Source organism: Lepidochelys kempii, chromosome 7 (assembly GCF_965140285.1).
Source record: "Lepidochelys kempii isolate rLepKem1 chromosome 7, rLepKem1.hap1, whole genome shotgun sequence".
Classification (NCBI taxonomy): Eukaryota; Metazoa; Chordata; order Testudines; family Cheloniidae; genus Lepidochelys; species Lepidochelys kempii.
Genome location: NC_136386.1, coordinates 76,014,926 through 76,035,726, shown reverse-complemented (window position 1 = coordinate 76,035,726; position 20,801 = coordinate 76,014,926). Strand labels below are relative to the sequence as shown.

Here is a 20,801-nt window from a genome sequence, read left to right as displayed (position 1 = left end):
CAGTGACCAAGGTGGCTATAATGAACTTACTCCATTGAGAAACAATTCCCAGTGAATCATAGAAAATCAGGGTTGGAAGGGACCTCAGGAGGTCATCTAGTCCAACCCCCTGCTCAAAGCAGGACCGATCCCCAATTAAATCATCCCAGCCAGGGCTTTGTCAAGCCTGACCTTAAAAACTTCTAAGGAAGGAGATTCCACCACCTCCCTAGGTAACCCATTCCAGTGTTTCACCATGCTCCTAGTGAAAAAGTTTTTCCTAATATCCAATCTAAATCTCTCCCACTGCAACTTGAGACCATTACTCCTCGTTCTGTCATCTGCTACCACTGAGAACAGTCTAGAGCCATCCTCTTTGGAACCCCCTTTCAGGTAGTTGAAAGCAGCTATCAAATCCCCCCTCATTCTTCTCTTCCGTAGACTAAACATCCCCAGTTCCCTCAGCCTCTCCTCATAATTCATGTGTTCCAGTCCCCTAATCATTTTTGTTGTCCTCCGCTGGACTCTTTCCAATTTTTCCACATCCTTCTTGTAGTGTGGGGCCCAAAACTGGACACAGTGGATACTCTGAAAGCCTTAAAAGCTTTCAGCTTTTACATTTTTATTCAATAATGCTCAAATAAGCGTTTAAAATCTAAAACAAAGCTTTTAAAGAATCAAAAGCAGCCAGGAGAATTCAATGGAGTGAGTACTAAAATGGCACCTCAAGCAAGTCCCTGCAGCTACTTTTGAAGACTTTTAAAGCTTCTCCCTACCTTATATATTTTGGTAGATAGAAATTCTGACAATGGGATCCCTCAGCAATTCTATTAAGTATTGTTTATCACATGAAGTCAGGTCTACTGTATCATTATGGGGGGTTTTGTTTCCTTTTGTTTTTTTAATATTCTAATTGAGTTGTGTCACTTTAAAATTCAATGAAGTTGCTACGCTATACACACACACAAATTCTTCCCTTTTGCACTAAAAATAGGAGAGAAATTCCAAATAGAAAATTTTAAATGTGGAACAGGACATTTGAATAGAAGCTTGAACAATTTCTGTGGGTGCACATTTTTCCACTAAGGTGCAAGAAAATCCACAATTCAATAAAAAGAATGAGTCTTGGAGATTAGGTCAATATGTTGTAACATCTCTTTTTTCCCCGGGGGCCAGGGGAGAAAGGGAGGTACTTTACATCCTTACCAGAAGTATGTGGATCTGCAGAGATTTCCCCTGCTTTACGCAAAGCCCCATGTCAAGGCTAAAGAGGACTGATTAGGACTCCCTTTGTAACTCATCTGTGCCAAAAAGTAGTTTCCCTTAATTAGCCCAGCAAGTTGCAGGTGAGAGCAGCAAGGCACTCCAGCTGCAAACACAATGTTCTGCATCCACACCACTTCCAGGTGATCTCAGAAGGAAGGGACTAGGGCCAAGTCTACACTAGAATCGCTTTAGCAGTACAGGTATACTACAGCAGCATTGTGTTCCTAGTATGGACACCACTTCTATCAGCAAACAAACTATACTGGTAAAAGTGCAGTTTTGCTGTACAACTGCATCTACACTAGAGCCTTTTGCTGGCATAGGGATGTTGGTCAGGAATCATACCTCTGCACACCCCATCTGACACAGCCATGTAGGCAGAAGTCTGTAGTGTAGACATAGCATGGAATCAAACCTAAGTCTACCTCATGGCAGTCCATAACACTAAGCCACCTCAATATTCACTCTTAATTAAAGTAATGCTCCTATTTTATTCAGCACCGGAAGCAAACAGAGTACACTGTAAGCAGCTCTTCTGAGCATTTATTTACTGCAAGATGTATTTTTAAGAAAGTTTTAATTATTATTGGAATTTCTGCACTGCTGAAAAATATCAAAGATAGTAAGGAATCCCAGTGTAAACCACCTTCTATTCTACTTTAAAAGTGATTTTAAAATGAAATGAATTATATAGTTATTTAAAAACAGTAGAATTTCACAACTCATACTAATACTGGAAATCACTGGTAAATACTGAATTTTGCAAATGAGCAACTAAGCCAAGAAACAACATTTTAAAAAGTGAGAATAATGCATCACAACATACACTTTGTTCATTTATTAGCAAGTGAACTTTAATTATTTTTGATAATACCTCAGAATAAGCATGTAAATGGTCTGTACTATAATTTTTTTTAAAGTAAAGATGTTTTAGTAATACAAGACTTCACTGGAACGCTCCACTATTAAATCTTGTCTGGAAAGTGAAGAGTCATGTTTATCATTATCAATTGTGTGCATTAGTGAGGTGCAGATCGTAAAATGTGAAATGCTTGGGGCTTCTCATGACATGAGTTTTCAGATTACCGTGATGAATAAAATGGTACAGCCATCCTTTAAGAATATGTCTCAAAGATTAATAACAAAGAAAAACTGATGTAACAGACTAAGGCTGTGAATATGTGATCCCAGGCAAGCCACTTAGGGCCAGATTCTAATCTCAGTTATACTGGTCTAAATCACAGAATAACAGAAATGTAGGACTGGCCGGAACCTCTTTAAGTCAACTAATCCAGTCCCGGGCACTGAAGCTGGACTAAGTATTATCTACACCATAACTGACAGGTGTTTGTCAAACCTGTTCTTAAAAACCTCCAACCTCCCTAGCTAATTTGTTCCAGTGTTTAAACTACCCTTACAGTTAGGAAGTTTTTTCTAATGTTCTATTCTAAATCTCCTTTGCTAAAATTTACATCCATTACCTCTTGCCCTCTCCTCAGTGGTTAAGGAAAACAATTTATCACCCTCCTCTTAATAATGAATTTTTATGGACTTAAAGACTGTTATGTCCCCCCTCAGTCTTCTCTTCTCCAGACTAAAAAAAACCACAATTTTTTCAATCCTTCTTGTAGGTCAAGTTTTCTGTGCTATTAATAATTTTTGTGCTCACCTCTGGACTCCACAATACTCCAGATGAGGCCTTATTAGTGCAGAATAGAGTGGAAGAACAACTTTTCATGTCTTACTTACTACTCTCCTGCTAGTACATCCAAGAATGATGTTCGCTTTCTTTTTTGCAGCAGCAGTATTACATTGGTGACTCATAGTACTCCTGAGGGAATTCTGTGCCAAAAAAATTAAAAATCTGCACACAATATTTTAAAATTTGGCAAAATTCTGAACATTTTATTTGTCAATAAATAAACGTGGAAGGTCCAGCATGGCAGTGGGGAGACCACTGGCTGCATGTAGGTGGCATATCACCCTGCAGCTCCCACCCCCCGGGACAGGGACTCAGCAGAGAGGCTGCACCAGACCCTGACACAGTGCAAGAGCTAGGCCTGCCCCAGAAACACCTCAGAGCCCTGCCCTTCTGCACCAGGCACACCAGGTGTGGGCAGGCAGGCTCAGCCCGACAGGATCCAAGTGTGGAGGGGCTTAGTGTGTGGGGATCCAGGTATGGGGTAATCTGGCTGTGAGTGGCTCGGTGGGGGATCCAGGTGTGGGGGGATTTGGATGCACAGGGACTTGTTGGGGGGTTCTGAGTGCAGAGGCAATGGGACTCTGCAGGGTGGTCCAGATGAAGGTGGTTGGGGCTCTGTGGGGGGCAGCAGTGTGAGGGGGCTCAGCAGGGGGTCTAGATGCTGGGGGAGAGGGTATTAGTGGGGTGGAGGGTGCAGTTGGTTGGAGCTTAGTGGGGTGGGAGTCCAGGTGCGGGGGCTCATTGGGCTGGTCCAGGTGTGGGGGGGGTGGGATTCACTGGGATGGGGGTTCGAGTGTGGGGGAAGTCTGGATGCAGGGAGGAGGGGCTCAACAGCGGGGGAGTGCAGGGGGTAAGGCTCGGCGGGGTTTGGATGCATGGGAGTTGGGCGGATGGGGGATCAGCTTCCCGTACAGTGACCCCCTCCTCTGCAGCTGAGGAGCAATGAGGGCAGGAAGCGGGGGCGAGGGAGGGAGTGGGAGATGCAGAGCTTCCTGCATCCAGGGGAGGTTTCTGGGGGGAAACGATGCGTCCAGGCTACTGGGGAGGGGCGTGTGACTACACTTGTAGTTTCCACTTGCCTCTCTGTCGTTTTCTGAGGCGAAGCAGAGAAATCTGCAGGGGACATGAATTCTGCATGCACACAGTTGCACAGAATTTCCCCAGGAGTATCATATTTAGTTTGTGATCCACTGCAACCCCCAGATCCTTTTCTGAAGTAAAGCTTCCTCGGGAGTAATCAGGAACAACAGCATTGTAACTCTTCATTTAGACGAGAGCATGGGATTAGAATCTGGCCCTTAATTTTCTACTGCTTGTAAAATTAACTTTAAAAAATTACATTATAGACATAATCATTCATTTACACATCATTTGTGTTTAATTTATTCATCACTAACATTATGTATATGTCCATACACAGAGATTTTGTCATTTCATACCTGTAAGCCATGTATTCTTTCATTTTACTTCATGTTAACATTAGTACAAACTAACACTAGTTTGCACAATTTTACCAGTCAAGTGGCAAACCCTGCCCCTTGTCTGCACTACGGGGGGCAGGGGGTGGTGGTAGGGGAATGGTGTTTTTAACTTGAGTTAAAACCCTAGTGAAGACATGGTAGTTGCCACTTACACATGAGTTAGCAGGTTGAGTTAAAACCTGTGCTTCCTCGTAGGCTTAAATTAACCTGCTAACTCCTGAGTAAACTCCAACTTCCCTGTCCTCACTAGGATTTTAACTTGAGTTAAAAACATACCCTTTTTTCTGCAGTGAAGACAACACCAAAGTGAGAGGTGGGACTTGTCACTTGGATACAGCAAAGGTGAGGTGGATGGAGGAAGAGCAGCTGGAACCCAACCTATGAGGACCTATTAGCTGTTCTCCTGGGAAAGGGTGGTGCACCATGTGGGCGAGCTACTGCCACACACAGGATTCACTGGCAGTCTGCAGCCTGCATGGAGAACATTTCTTCACTTCAATACACCCATAATTCCTATGCCCCAGCCTGTGTACCCAGACTTGTTCCATGGAATAGGATTTGGCCCTGAGCAATGATTTACACTGGTTTGCAAATCGATGTACTGATTAATTGTAGTTCGCTTCCAAAACATTTGTGTAAAATGAAGACTACACCTTCTTTATACCAACGCTAAACTTCATTTTTTCTGAATGGTTAAACATCTCTGTCAATCTAACTGTAACATGAAGGACACAGTTTAAAAAAAAAAAGAAATAGCTCAGTTTAATGTTTTGCACAAAGAGCTTCCTTTTAGAACACCCATCAACTCAAACTGAACTAACCCTCACAACTCATATCATGCTGACCACCAAAAAGCCATCAGATAGTAACAACTTTCTCTCATTAACAATTTAGGCCACCAGTTCAAATCCATCCAACAGAGGAAAGCTGCATAACCCAATACAAATTCACTGAGTAATCTAGTTCTCCTTGGATAAATATGTTCCTTTAAAATTATTAATATTCAGATCCACAGTGCATGTTTTTAATTTGTGTTCTTTCAAACCATCCTAGATAATATTTTCCAGTTTCATACTATGCAAACAACAGACACTACAATACGCTGGAAAAACAGAATGACCTCAAAGGATTTAGGTTCTCTGTATTGGCCTAACACTTTCCTCTCAACCAGAACACAATGACATTAAGACTGAGAGCCTCAGTAGAAAGACTGAGATCTTTGTTTACTTTACCTTCTGTATCTCCCTGATCCAGCGAACAATCCTGAAATAAGGTGAACACAGAATATACAAAAATAGAAAGTATACCTGATTCTCTTCCATCCTGCACCTTGTGTAATCTATTTACATCAAATCTGAATGGCAGCATTTTACTTTGTACAGATGTAAATGGCTGCACAAGATGCAGAGAAACATATAATTAGGCCCCTGTATTCTGGAAAGTATTCTACGTCTACATGCTGGCAAACCAAACATTAAAAACTCCATATATTCCCTAAACAGAATGATAGAGTGAAGTAAAAAGACATATATAACACATCCAATAGATCATCAGATGGCGTCCATACAGTAGGGTGACAAGATAGCAAGTATGAAATATCGGGATGGGGTGGAGGGTAATAGGCACCTATAGAAGAAAAAACCCTGCATATCGGGGCTGTCCCTATAAAATCGGGACATCTGGTCACCCTACCATACAGCCATATTGTTCTAAGAGACTAACAAACTTAGGAAAGAGAAAAGAAAGACCCTTAGGGTAGTGAAAAGAAAGATGAAGCAAATGAAATTTATGTAGTGTTTCAGATGTCTCCACCTACTGGTGGAACACAGAATAGCCTTAAAGTATGGATATGTTTTCAAAGACTATATAACAGCATGAAGTTCTTTTTGTAAAGTCCTGTTTCTAAAAATATGACCTTGTATGAAAGATAAGAATTTTGAATAATAACTAGAATCTTCTTACTAAAATTTAATATTGTATCAGAAGTGTCCTATACCAGGAAACTATATCAAACTATATCTTTTCTTCAAAGTAATGGACTTTGTGAATGGATAGGTTTTTCAATCTCTAATTGCCATGATGCAATGTCCTTCTTAAAATGACACTGCAAATTTAAAAGTCAAAAACCATATCAAAAGCATTAAAAATCTGAAATCTACTCTCATCTCCTGGTGAGTTTTATTTTAAATCACTGAAATAAACTCCATCCTAAAAGCATGCATGTTGAATATTATTTACTTTATGTTTGCAGATTCATTTTAATAGTATTAAAGTATAATCTGCTTTCACACTATTTTCTGAATTTTATGCTGAAGTTGGTACAAACTCATGCATAATTTCTCTCTGTAGAAGCTACATTAATCAGGTTAAGAAAGGACCAAAAACACAGTATGCAACACTCCATTGATGCATTTATTCTTTTAGCTGGCCCGCAATGAAACATTTAACCCATGTTTTATATTGCCAATTTTGTTCTCCATATGTCTCCATGTAAGAGTACACATAAAAATGAAATGTTAAAAAACAAACAAACAAACAAAAAATCCTTCAGAAATATATCTTCAGTCAGAAATCAAGCCTGGACAAAATTCCACTGAATAATAACTTGAAAGGAAAGAGCGGGGAAGGCAATATTAGAAATATACTTGAATAAAGCAGAAGCAAAAAAGAATACACACTACAAAATCAAATCTATAGGAAAAGGTGGCGGGATTAGGGCCCTGATCATGCACACTTATAGACGTGCATAAATTTACTCATGCAAGAAGGCTCATTGAAATCAATGGGGCTGCTCAGGTGAGTAAAGTTATGCAATGCATGTTTGCAGGATTGGGGCCTGCAACTTTCACAAATTTAGTGGGGTCCATTAGAGTGCAGAACCTAGTAGTTTCTCAAACCATGGCTCTCCTCCCAGAGCTACCATTTTTCGTCAGTCTGAGCAAGCATAAGAGAAGCAAATTCCCGATGTCAATCAATACCAAACACTAGGTGAGAGAATGCAGTTCTGGTAATACTTGCACCTGTAAAACAACAGAAAAATGAAGTAAAAAAGTAAGACCAAACTAGCTTCATGGTTTCACTTTTTAATCACTAGCTAAAAGTGTCAAGGTTCAGAGAAGCCTTCAGTAGTTTATAAAAACAATGTAGCCAATGGTTGTTTTTAAAAACATCCATGCGAAACAGCTTATGCATTGAAGCATAAATAAAACAAGAACACTTTGTGATAACAATAAAATAAAATTGATTAATGATTCAGCTACAAGCACCACAATGAAAATTGATTCACTGCAAACACTACAATGAATTTTAACCAAGTCTAACATGTTAAAAGAAAGAGTTTCAAGGTCAAATAAAAGGTGTGACAATGCATAACAATATATAGTACAAATACCTCAGAAACTGACATTGGGAAAGCTTTTTCTTTTGCTCCAATATAATTATTTTATCCATTCTTTTCATTTGCAACAGTGAAGTATTATATGTGATATATCATATTGACAATGATGGCACAATTAATTTTAATATGTTCCTAAATATTAGGAAAAATCAGTCTGTGCATTATATGCTCAGAACATATTTCAAACAGGAACATGAAAAGTAAATCTATGGTTGATTCTGGTCTCTTCAGCCAGAATTAAATGTGGGTTTCTAGGTCACACAAAACACAGAAGGCCATGTATGCTGGCAGCACAATGGGCCTACCCACTGTACCTTGTAGACTGACAGAAAAAAATCCAGCTGTAAGGAGTTTTGGAGAACATATCTCCCACTCACAATGGGTCAGATCCTCAGTCCTGATTAAGTCCTCTTCACACCATTCCAGTAGCACAGAGAGGACCTAAAGCTGCCTTAATCAGACAGCTGAGGAGTCACCCAGCACAGCAAGTCCTTGGTTGATACTGGCTACACTACTTCACATCACCCATTTCCTACCCCTTTTCCATATGCAGCATTCTGGTGTATGTTGGGGCACAGCAAGAGTGCCCAGCGACCCTTCCAGCCTGTGGTTCTAACGTTTGCTGAGGGTAACCTTTGCTTAGCAGCTTTGCCTTGCCCTGTCCCACATTGCACCTCCACCAAGCCTGAGCACAGTGCAGCTGAGATCCAACCCTAAATATCCTTTTCCTGTGGCTGGTCCTCTTCCCTATACTGATGCCCTGGTAACACTCCCCGAGCTGTCCCTGGCACGAGGGGATAGGAACAGGGTATAATACTTGTCATACAAACTGTATCCCAACATACTGTACAGAGATCATTCATAATAAAGAGAAAGAGAAATTAAGAGGAACAGGCAAATGAGAAGAGAAATCTTTCCAGATTTGAAAAAAAGATCAGATGGAAAATTAATGAGGTAGAGAAACCCCCAAAGGCCATGAGATTGTCTGAAGCAATTGAGTGGAGAGAGGAAACCAGTAGTATTATGAACAAAGAGAGAAGGGAGAGGACCAATGGAAAGTCCAGCTCAGCGAGATAGGTGAGAGCAAGTCTACGGAAAAAATTAAAAACAATGCATTACTTGAGCTAGATCCTAAAATGAATGGGGAGGTACTGGAGAGGACTGAAGATAAAGTGATGTAGCCACACTTCTTTGCACATGTTACATGGTAGGTAATACTATTTTCTGCACACTCTGGAGTCTACAGATCTGGATTTTCAGAAGCTAATAAGAATACAGCTGCAACAGTCAAAGTGAGAGGCAATAAGAACATGACTGAAGATTCACCAGTGGTGGAATCAAAAAAGTGCTGACATGTACATTTAGATACATGTAAGGACAGATTCTGATCTAAATTATACTGGTGTAAACCAAGAATAACTTCAGTGAAGTCATTTAAGTGAGCCTAGAATATGATCTGTATGAGGTGGAAGAAGAAAGAGAGCACAGCATAAACTATGTCAGGTTCATGTGCAAAGGAGGCAAGCCTGAGGTCCAGATCAAGAAGGAAGAGAGAGGCGATGACGATGTGTTTGAAGATGCTTCTCTTGCCCAAGAAAAGTACTTCTGCCTTTTCAACACTTTTAATTTAAAGAGCTAAAAGAAATCACAAGTTTAAGTGATCAAAAAGGCCAGAGAGGCTGAACGGGGAGGAGGTGATAACCGATATGTAATTACTATAATCAAAGTACAAGAGATAAGTTTAAAGGTAGAGATAAGATGACCAAACACTAGGAGACAGATAGAAAAGAGGAGAGAGGCGTATCTGTCTTTTGTTTAAAAGATAAAAACAAAACAAAACATCTCGTGATTATCCAAGATCCCTGTTATGGGATGGTTTGAGATTCTTAATCCTCAGACGCAGAAGGCAGTAGGTGCCCTCTCCCAAAAATGATTGTGAAACCATGTTTCATGAAATCTTACTCAGCAGAAACACAGATACATGGACTGAAAATTGGCTGAGACAGTAAACAAAGGATAAGGATAAATGGCAAAGTGTCAAATGGGGTCAGATGTCTAGTGGGGTACCACGAAACTTGTGGCTAGTTCCAGTCTTAATTAACGTCTTACTTAATGATCTGGAAGAGAGGGCACATTAGTGAGATTAATAGATAATATTAAATTAGGAGGAGCTGCAAATACTTAGGAGTTTAGAAACGTGGGCAGAAAATGACAAAACATATTCCATTAGGGAAGAAGCAGAATAATACATCTGGGAAAAAATAATCTGAAACAAACATACTCAGTGGAAGGGAGAAATATGGAAAGCAGTAAAAAGTCCAAAATATAAATAGTGAACAGAAGTTAGACAAAAGTTTGCAGACTAACTGGGAAAAAAGATAATGCAGTTTTGAGCTGCAAACCCAAAGATATATTACAGAGAAGGGAAGTGACATACCCTCTCTGTGGGTGTGTCTACACTGCAGCTGGGACAGACCCTCCTGTCACACTGTCTGGAGTAGCTTACAACCACGAGTGACTATCTCAGGGCAGACAGTCAAAAACAGGGCAGACAACCCAAACTGGTGGTATGTATAATTAGATTTCACCAACCCAGTAACAAATGTGAACTCCTGGATCACTATACCAGTCTTACCATGGAGTCACAGACAGTGCCTTGGGCACTCCAGTCTATCTTGCAACCCAGGCATCCTGGACTTTGTGGTAAGTGGTCACTTTCACCAAAAAATCACAAAATATTCAGGTTGCTTCTAGTCCCAAGAGACCAGTCACTTACCCCAGATCAGTTGATACCCTAGATCTTACACCAAAGACAACACTGTAGCCAATCCTGAAATAAACTATCTAAAGATTTATAAACTAGGAAAAAGAAATTAGAGTAATTTACAGGTTAAAGCAAATAAACATATACACATAAATGAGCTACCATCTATGATTCCTAAAGAGATGTAGTAATATGTCCATTCAAAATGTCTGTCAGGGTAGACCCAGGTTGACCCTAGGGATCTCTGCTTTAGTTTAGTGTTTCTGGCCCTATGAGAGTTCAAACAGCAAGTAGATGATCATTTTTCCTTGTGAGGCATTTTTATATCTTCTTCCCCCAGACATCAAGCTGACAGAAACCGTTCCCACGGAGATCCCTTCTTCATGGAAGTGGGATGGGGAGGAATGCGCTTAAGTCTTTTATCCTTGACCTCGCACAATGGCTCATTTGTGTTTACTGGACAGGATTTAACATCTTATTACAGACCATCATCTGCATTACACAAGGCTTTTTCCCTGTTTGATGAGTTATGTAGTCACAGAGGTTTACAATGCAGATACTAGGTATCACAGTATAACATGGGGTATAGTTGAGTGAGAATACATACAGTTTCCCACAAACAATTTATAAAACAATAAACTCATTCTAATCAACTTACTATCTAGTATTTATTTTAGTAATGCTCACACAGGTAAGCAAGACTGGTTTCTAGCTATGCATCTGTAAGTGTTCAGTGAGGCCTGGGCATGAACTGGCATCTAGTCCCAGCTTGGGTAGAGACTCACACTAGCTCTGTTCAAGTTACCATGCCAAAAATAGTGGCATGGATATTGCAGAATAGGCAGCAGCATGGACAAGTTGCCCAAGCACAAGCCCACCTGAGCAGAGTTAGCATGTCTGTCTACCTGGGCTGTGAGACACGCTCCCCGCTGCAGTGCAGACATACCCCATGTGGCTTGCTGTATTTATACGTGGAATATTTCGTTCAGTTCAGGCACCTCTTTACAGACAAACTGGAAGCAGTTCAGAGACGAGTAAAAGAAACGAGCAGGGGAGTGAAGGGATTAATTAATGAGGAAAGAGTAAAAGAGCTAATTACGTATAGTTTGGCTACAAGACAGCTAATGTGGTTAATAACCAATTACAGGCAGTCCTCGACTTTACAGTGTTCGAGTTATGATGAACGGCACTTACGACGTGTCTACGTAGACACCCTGATTAGACTTATGACTATAGGTTTCGAATTTACAATGCTCGGTCCCGCAATGGAGATTGCGGTTCCGAGTTCCAATTTATGACGCAATTGTAAGGAACCAATTGTGTTGTAAGTCTGAGGACTGCCTGTACCCATATCTCAAGTGTGTATACAGCATTGAGGGAGACGAACAAGGAGGGAAAGGAGAGGAATACTATGGTAAAAATGATGAAACTGAATAAAGAAGAGGACATTTTGTACAACTATTGAGAAAAAAAACTTCCTTACACTAAGGTCTTGTCTACAAATCCCCAGCCAAAGGCATTAGAGGGGTGCAATTGCAAAAGCGCTCTAATGTGTTGTGCTCCAGCTGACCCATGTAGAACCTGCTGGCACATGCATAGTTCTATTTTTCATAGGTTTTTTTCCACACTTTTTTTTAAAAAGAGTGCCCACTCTTTTAGCTTTATACAATTTGCATACAAAAAAACATTTTTAAAGGATTCAAAGTCACGTTTATCTGTAAGACACTTTGTCTGAGAAAACCCTCACTGACTTCAATGGGGGCACATTTCGCCATGAGCACCAAAAACCTTACAAGAAGGTGTATTAACATAAATCAAATAATATGTATACACACAAATGCACGGGTTAAATATAATTTCCAATTTAAATGCCTAAATATGTTCTTGCACTCTCAACTACACAGCTCAACGTCCCCAGGCTCATCTACTTGTTTTTGTGTTCACATTAAAGCATGAATTTTTGGTTTTTAAGTGCCACCTGTTGGAAATACTAAAGTATGTTCAAGTACAATTCTGTGCCCAATTAGGCACACAACTGCAGACTTTACATGGGCAATGCAGGTGCATCTTTTTAAAATTTAGATCTGTATTGCGTGAAGCAATGACGCAATCTCATATTGGGGCTTAATACGCATGGGGATTAGCTTGTAAAACCAGATCTACAGAAGCAAAAGTTGTTGTTTTCCAGTGATGACAGTTTAAACAGGAAATTCTTGATTAAAAAAAAAAAAGAAAGAAAGAAAAATTAATTATTTGGATCTGCTAGTCTGCACGAGACTCTTCCATAAAAATTGAGCACTGCTTAATTACAGTATGCTAAATCAATTAGAAGACTGCAGCAATTAACATAGCAGACTTTATCAGCCTAGTTTGGGGCAGGCAAAAATTAAAGATTACGTAATTTGTTTATTTCCAATATAGGGAATCACACATAAGGGTATTTTGTCAAACAACTGCAATTTATTCCTTCAGATTTAGGGGAAATTGTAACTGTAGAGTTAATTTTCTCACAGTATGCTGCTCCATCTATCAACATACAACCAAAGCTTTATTTTATCTGTGATCCACTCACATATATATACAATTAAGTTTCCCTAACCAGTGATTTAGGTATAAATGTAGCGATAGAAGCACACATTCTATCTTGAATTTAAAATATGTAAACAAAAAGAATTTCTTATGTTGCCATAAAAGTAACTGAAAGCTCTACTGAAATACCTTCTCAGTTTCTTTAACAACATTTTAAAAAATCAAGACTTTACAGATCCTCAACTTTGAGACAATCAAGTCTGGTTAAATCAAAAGTACTGAAACATTTAACAATAACATGCTTTTAACAGAATAGTAAAGAAAATCAGAATGATTATTTCCATAATCAATTGATATCTACAGTAATTTTGCTGCAAAAATATATCTATGTGGAAAAAAAGTTAAATTAATCCAAGCAGTATAACTTCTGACCATAATAACCCAAATGTTCAGTGAAGTCACTAAATAAGCCAAATTCAGTTCTGTTCTTTCACCACTTACACTGAAAAATACTATCAAATTATGTTAAAATTATTAATGCTTTTTTATGTCAAAGCGAGAAAACAAGAATAATTCAGTTAACTGAACACAAGACTAAATTTTGTTCTGCAAGATAATACTCTCAGATCATTTTTCGGAACACAAGTTTCTCTGTTCCTGATCATGTCACTCTTGGAAGTTAGACATAACTGTACATAGTTCATATTAACCTCACTTATAATTTCTAGTCTTCAGTATTTGTGCATCAGTATGTAAACTGTTCCTTCCTGGCTCCTCACTACAACCTTATAATTGTTTGGGCTACTTCAACTCAGCTAATCCTTAAAATTGCTTCTGCACTGTAAAACAAAACTTCATTTGTTTAACAGTCCAGCTATGCCATTTAGCACAACTACCTACATTGTACACCAATTTTGTTCCTACTTAGCTTGCATATCTGTTTTCTCCAATTCTATTGAGCACTAGACTTAGAACTCTATGTACAGAACAAAGGTTTTAATATTAATACACAAAATGTATAGCATCAGTCATGCATTATACCAGATGTACCAGGCCAATTCAGTGCAGATGCTTGGCAATTTTTGAAACACTGCCCAGAATCATGAAGGTTGTATCTGTCTATGGTGCTGAAATATGTAAACCCCTCCTTCCTTCCCAATTTCGCGTTACCACTCCAAACCCCATTTTGAGAAACAGATCGTTAGTTCATTCTCTGGGTTATTCTTCAAAAACAAACAAACAAAAAAAGGAATTGGCAACAAGTTTCTGTATTAGGCAACGAGAGCTACCAGACGCCCATGCCTATGTTCGGTACAAGCATTACCCAGTGATACAAAACGATACAAAGGAGTTTGAGCCTCAGCCTCGATCCTGGCTAACGGAAATCATTACAACCAATATCCAGTATCTAGACTCCGACTCTCGCTGCAAATCTACCCCTAGCTCTTTAATGTCTCTCTTGGAATAAAACCCACAACGTACATTCATGTTAAGGGCAAGACTGGGAAGCAGGCGAGCCGACAGCCCCACAGGTAAATGCACTGCATCGTAAGGGAACATTTCAAAGAGGGATGGGTTTCCCCCAATAAGGTGCAACCTTCTCCTTTTCTTTTGTTCTCCAACGGCAGGAGGATGTGTGTGTGTGTGTGTGTGGGGTCCTTACACCTACAAATACATGGGTGGGGGGTAACAAAGGACCATACGCCACGGGGATTAATTTGCATTAGCCTCCATCGGGCAGCGGGCAGCAGCATTTTGCGTCTGCGAGGATTAGCCCCATGGAGCCCGGACTTACCGTCCCTATCGCAGAGCTGAATCGCCTCCAGGCTGAGATTCTTGATCACATCCTCGCAGGGGCTGGTGGGGCTGCTCATGCTGCTGCGATCCAGGCGCGGAACCTCCATTGTCCCCTTCTCCTTCTCCTCCCTCGGCTTCTGCGGGCGGCCGCACGGTGGGCAGCGGCTCTGGCTCCCGGCGGAGAGGGGCGGACGAGCTGGCGCGGTGGGTGCAGAGCTGCGCGCTGTAGGGGGTGGAGGCAGAGCAGGAGCGAGCGGATTTGTCACTGCAGCGGAGCGGGGAGGGGAGGGGGCAGCAGAGAGACGCGCACTCATCACACCTCAGGCTCTGCATTTAAAGGGGCCGCCGCCCGGGGCTGCTGAGTCAAAGCCACAGCGGGACAAACACCTCGCTGTGCAGCGGGCGGCGGCCGAAGGCCTCCCTCTCCCGCTCCCGCGCCCTGCCTATGCGACGGCTCTGGCGGCTCGGCAGTCCCAGCTGCGCCAGCACCAAGCCCCCCCGCCCCATTCCCCGGGCGCCCGCGGCGGGAGGGGTCCTGCAGCCTCTCCCCCCAGGCCCAGGGCAGCGAGCAGCGGCTTCAGGCCGGGCTCACCCCGGAGCGCTGGGCGGGGACGCTGCAGCCCTGGTCCCCGCGGCTGCCACTCCGGGCGCCATCTCCTCCGGAGCTCACAGACCGGCCCTGGCAGTGCACAGCTCCCCGCCTGCCAGGACCTGGCTCCCAGACGAGGAAATCCACTCCCCCATCCTCATCCCTCCCTTCCCCCCTGCACCGCTCCCCAACTCACCCCATCTCCTCCCTTCCCCTCTGCACCGCTCGGCTCTCCCCAGCGCACCCCCTCCTTCCTCTCCACTCACCCCAACCCCTCACTCCTTCCCTCCTCACACCGACAGGCCCCCGCCTCACCTTCAAGCGCGCACGGCCAGCCCCAAGCATTCCCCACTACACACCATGTGAGCGCCCCTCCCTCACGTGGCCGGGCCCCTGCCACACGTGGGTGTGATGTCCCAGCCGGAGGGGGAAGCAAGGCAGAAATCCTAGGAAGGGCCAGGCCACACAGCAAAACAGCCTCCCTGGGACATTGAAGTGCCACCCAGCCTGAGCTAGCCCAGCCAGGGGCTTGACCTGCTCCTGGTACAGCTCACCCCAGCAGCCTGTGCTCCCAGGATTCCTGCTACACCCTTGCCCTTGCAATCTTCAGGCCTTTTGCTCCTGCTCTGGGCTCTGTGTCTTGCACATGGCTCTGTGTGCTGAGGGAGGTAGGTCTGGCCCCTCACAGCCTTCTAGGAGTACAAGGGAGGGGCAGGAACAAAATAACCCCCCAAAATGCTATGAACAATCCCCATGATAATCATGGTTGGGGTAGGGATTAAATACCCTTGCAGCACTTGGATTCACTTTTATCTCCAGTTTTTTTTATCTCCAGTCTTAAAACTGTAGCCCATGTGTACAATAGAGAGAAACCTCAGGTCCCTTTCATGTGATGCTGCAGAAGGTACTGGGGATTAAAAGGACAGCTGCGGTGTTAGGGTATGGTGTCTCCACAAGCTGTATCTCCAACTCAAAGGTGAGGGTGGGTGCAATTTCCTCTAGTTTAGGTCAGTTAAGTGCAGTCCATGTAGCTGCTAGCCTCACTAGACAAAGTTTAGGTAGCCCTACATGGACATAGGAAACTTCATTCTGGTTTTGGTTTGTATTTTTTGGCCTGCTTCCACACAGTGTGGTTTCTTATTTCAGGGTTACTCTCACACATGTATTTGTATTGATTTTCCATTTCTGAACAAATATGTTACTAACACCACCCCAAAATTACAGTGAACTGCAGAAGCACTATACCAGTGGTGGGCCACTGGGAGCTGTAGGCAGCCATGCAAATGTAAACAAATAGTCTGGCATCTTGCCAGGGGCTTACCCTGATAGGCCACTAGCAGCCTGTCAGTTGCCCACCACTGCACTATACACATTCAGGCCTGGTCTACACAAGGCAGCTTACCCAACCTAGCTGTGGATGCAGCTACACTTAAATTTCATAACTCCCCTGCTACACTGACTTAATAACACCACCTCTCCAAGTACTGTAGCATCAAGGGCAATGTAGTTAGGTAGATGCAATAGCAGTGTAGACACTGCATTACTTACATCGACTGTTATTAGTCGCCAAGAGCTGTTCCACAATGCCCAACAGTGACCGTTCTGGTCACTGCTGTGAACTTTGCTGCCCAGGGGCCAGGTGGCCACCCCTCTTCTTTAAAGTCCCATAAATATTTTAAATTCCTTGTCCTGATTGCCTAGCTAGCAGCTCCCCACTGTTGTGTGCAACTGCTCAGCTGACCATGGCAGCTACACGCTGCAAACACACTCCTGTCTGGAGTACACAGGAGATGTTTGGATCTTCTGAGTCTGTGGGGAGAAGAGGCTGTGCAGGCACAGCTCTGATCCAGCCCTGGAAACATCAATCTCTCTGAGCAGATTGCTCGGGGCATGCAGAAGAAGGGCTCCAAGAGGGACCAGCAGCAGTGCCATGTGAAAGCTAAGGATTTGTGGCAGGCATACCAGAAGGCGAGAGAGGCCAACAATCTATCTGGTGCTCAGCTGCAGACCTGCTGCTTTTACAAAGAGCAGTGTGCCATCCTCAGCAGAGACCCCACCACTATCCGCAAGAGCCCTGTGGATGCTTCGGAGGAGCCTGAATCACAGCCTCCGCCATGAACAGCGAGGAGGAAGAGTGGACGAGCAATAAGAGGAGTATGGGGGACAGGTGAGAGGGGGATACAGCCACGCAGTGAGCCAGGATATGATTTTGACTCCAGCGCAGTCCAGCCAGTCCTGACACTTGAGCACAGACAAGTCTGATGCAGAGGAAGGAACCTCTGGGTAAGTATGCAGGTTGTTTTGAAATTACAGGGATGGAACCCCCAAAGTAGCAGGACACATCTGTTGATTTACCTTTTTTTTTTATTTTTTAACTTCTGCTAGAAGAGGTAGTGAAACAACCGAGAGAGATAAATTTCAGAGTAGCAGCCGTGTTAGTCTGTATTCGCAAAAAGAAAAGGAGTACTTGTGGCACCTTAGAGACTAACAAATTTATTTGAGCATAAGCTTTTGTGAGCTACAGCTAAGGTGCCACAAGTACTCCTTTTCTTTTTGAGAGAGATAGAGTTACTATCTGCTTTTCTTTCCCTCTAGAGTTAAGCAGAGGGAACCACACAGAGCAGTTTGTTTATGTGCATTGGCATGTCCCGTGAATCCTCCGTAGAAATCTCAATTAAACTTTCATGGAGGTACTCTGTAATCCTCTGCCAAAGGTTGCTGGGGAGGGCTGCTTATTTCTTCCGCTGTGGTAGGATATTTTCCTGTCATTCAGTGATTATTTCAGCAAGCATCATTACAGTACACAGGCATACAGCATACAGGCCCAGGCAGCATCAGGACCCCAGCAGCAGCTGTGCTTTCTTGGCCTTTGTTACCCTCAGGAGTGAGAGATCAGCTGAAATCACCACTACCTGTGGAAAACTGTGCCTGTATTGAGCCCCATTGTCCTATGAACATATACTCATGCCTGTGAGCTAACCCCACACTCCTCTCCCCAGAGCCATACTCACTAGGCTGGTGCTCTGACTGGCACCGTGCTGTATCAGTCCCAAGGAGAAGTGAGAATGTAGTGCTTACAACTTTTGGGGATCAAGGGGGTGAGTTCAGTATCCTAAGTTTTGATTTCTGTCATGTATACACTAACAATGGTAGCTCTGCGGGTTGGGTTGTATCTGCAGCTGATCCTATTGTAGCCTTGAGGGTTTCCCCCTCCACACCCACAGAAGGCATGAGCCAGATAAAGAGAAGAAAGAAGAGAACTCAGGTTGACACATTCCAGGAGATGCTGCAAGCCTGTGCTGCATCAGAGAATGAGACTAGGGCATGGAAGTTGATCCTTGCAGACAGCATGGAGATGGAAAGAGAGGAGAGGAAAAAAGCCTGGGAATCCAAGCAAGGAAAGGAGAGGGAGAGTCCCCAGAACATAATGGGACCTCTCAGGCAGCAAACAAAGATGCTGTTGTAGACCTGCAGGTCCAAGAATCCCATGCTCACCGCTCTGCAGCCCATAGACAACTCAATGTCAGGATGTCCCTACACCTCCATCCTCAACATTCCACGTGACATCAGGAGTCACTACATTACCCCTACCACTCCACCTCAGGGGACATTAAAGACAATCAAAGCTCCACATATACTGACTTGTGAAAAGGACATGGTTGGTGTAGGTGTACCTGAAAATGGAAATGACTGTTCTTACCCCTTCATAATAAATTAAAGCAACTCAATTTAAGTTTTATAAAGTTCTAAATGTGTTTTAGTTACCTGGTTCATGTTACAGAATTAAATTCTATTTTTTGGAACATAATTCATCTTTATTAGGTCACAACATACACTGGCTGGTGCAGGGCAGATCTGACACCCCCAAATCGCCTGTTACTTCATTTTGACATGGAACCCATAACATCGTTCTCAAACAATATTAATAGGTGCATTGGCAGTATTATATTCTTATGCACACAGCACTCACTGCAAGATTCATACTGGGCTCCAAAAGAACAAGGCCAGGTAGAGCACACTACAGCAACTCATACTACTTTGGCTCACTATTAAAATGTTCCTGAGCCATACAGCTCCTTGTTGAAGTCTTTTTATAGCCCTTATATCTGGCCATTCAAATTCAGCAGACAGCCACTCCACTGCCACCTTCCACTTCAGCAGAAACTTTCCCCCTTTTGCTTCACAGATAATATGCAGGACACAGCAAGCAGCAATAACCATTGGGATTTTTTTCCTCACTGAGGTGCAGTTTCGTACATGGACACTGCCAGCAACCCTTCAGACGATCAAAGGCACATTCAACTGTCATTCTGCACCTACTGAGCCTGTAGTTGAAGCGCTTCTTGGTGCTGTCAAGGTGACTGGTGTACGGCTTCATGAGTCACAGGAGCAAGGGGTTTGTTCGGTCTCCCAAAATCACTATTGGCATTTCAACATTCCCAATGGTAATCCGTTGGTTGGGAAAGGAAATCCCTGCTTGCAGCTTTCTGAAAAGTCCTGTGTATTGTCATATGTGCGTGTCACGCACCTTCCCTGACCAGCCCACACCAATGTCAGTAAAGCATCCACAGTGATCCACCAGCGCTTGCATTACCATAGAAAAGTAGCCCTTTCTGTTAATATACTCTGTGGCAAGGTGGTCTGGTGCTAAAATAGGGATCTGGGTGCTATCACCCTACTGCCGTTTGGGAACCCCAAATGGGAAACTCGTTGCTGCAAAACCATCCACTATGGCCTGCACATTGCCCAGAGTCACAGTTCTGAGTAGCATGAGGTGATTAATGGCCCTGCACACTTGCATGACAACTGCCCCGTGGTGAAGTTCCTGACTCCAAATTGATTCCTGACTGACCATTCACAAAACATCTGTACCAAGTTTCTACGTGCAATCGCCACTCACTTCTCAACTGTCAGCATGGCTCTCATTTTGGCGTCAATGCACTGGAGAGCTGGGGCAAGTTCGGCACACAGATCCAGGAATGTTGCCTTGTGTATCCAAAAGTTCTGCAGCCACTACTTTATCATCCCAAACCTGCATGACAATGCGACCCACCCGTAAGAGCTTGTTTCTCAGGCCCAGAACCATCACTCCACCATCTGCAACTTTACTCCATGAATGCCACCAACAACTTTGAATTATTTTTTTCCGTGTCCCACAGAAATCTAGCCTCTAAGGAATCATGTTCCCTGCAGCTCCACAAATACTGTAGGATCAGTCACCTTGTATTGCAATGCTCATGACTAAGGCTGCGGATCAGTCACAGAGGTCATGGAAGTCACGGCTTCTGTGACTTTCC

The 20,801-nt window shown here is 43.1% G+C and overlaps 1 protein-coding gene across 3 annotated transcripts in view; it reads right to left on the bottom strand.

Moving 5' to 3' along the window:
- The window catches only part of PHYHIPL (phytanoyl-CoA 2-hydroxylase interacting protein like), a 193,683-nt gene that overhangs the window by 41,099 nt on the left and 131,783 nt on the right, over positions 1–20,801 (bottom strand). Inside the window, exons 1-2 of one of the 3 annotated variants that reach the window (XM_073353380.2) lie at positions 15,820–15,892; positions 14,914–15,180 (exon numbers count right to left, since the gene is read on the bottom strand). The exons of 1 other annotated variant lie outside the window; for it this stretch is intronic. In XM_073353380.2, the coding sequence (XP_073209481.1) occupies positions 14,914–15,022 (109 nt within the window). In that variant the 5' untranslated portion in view covers positions 15,023–15,180; positions 15,820–15,892. Of the gene's footprint in view, positions 1–14,913; positions 15,181–15,819; positions 15,893–20,801 lie in introns of those variants that run through there. One more of the 3 variants, XM_073353377.2, reaches the window with a different exon arrangement.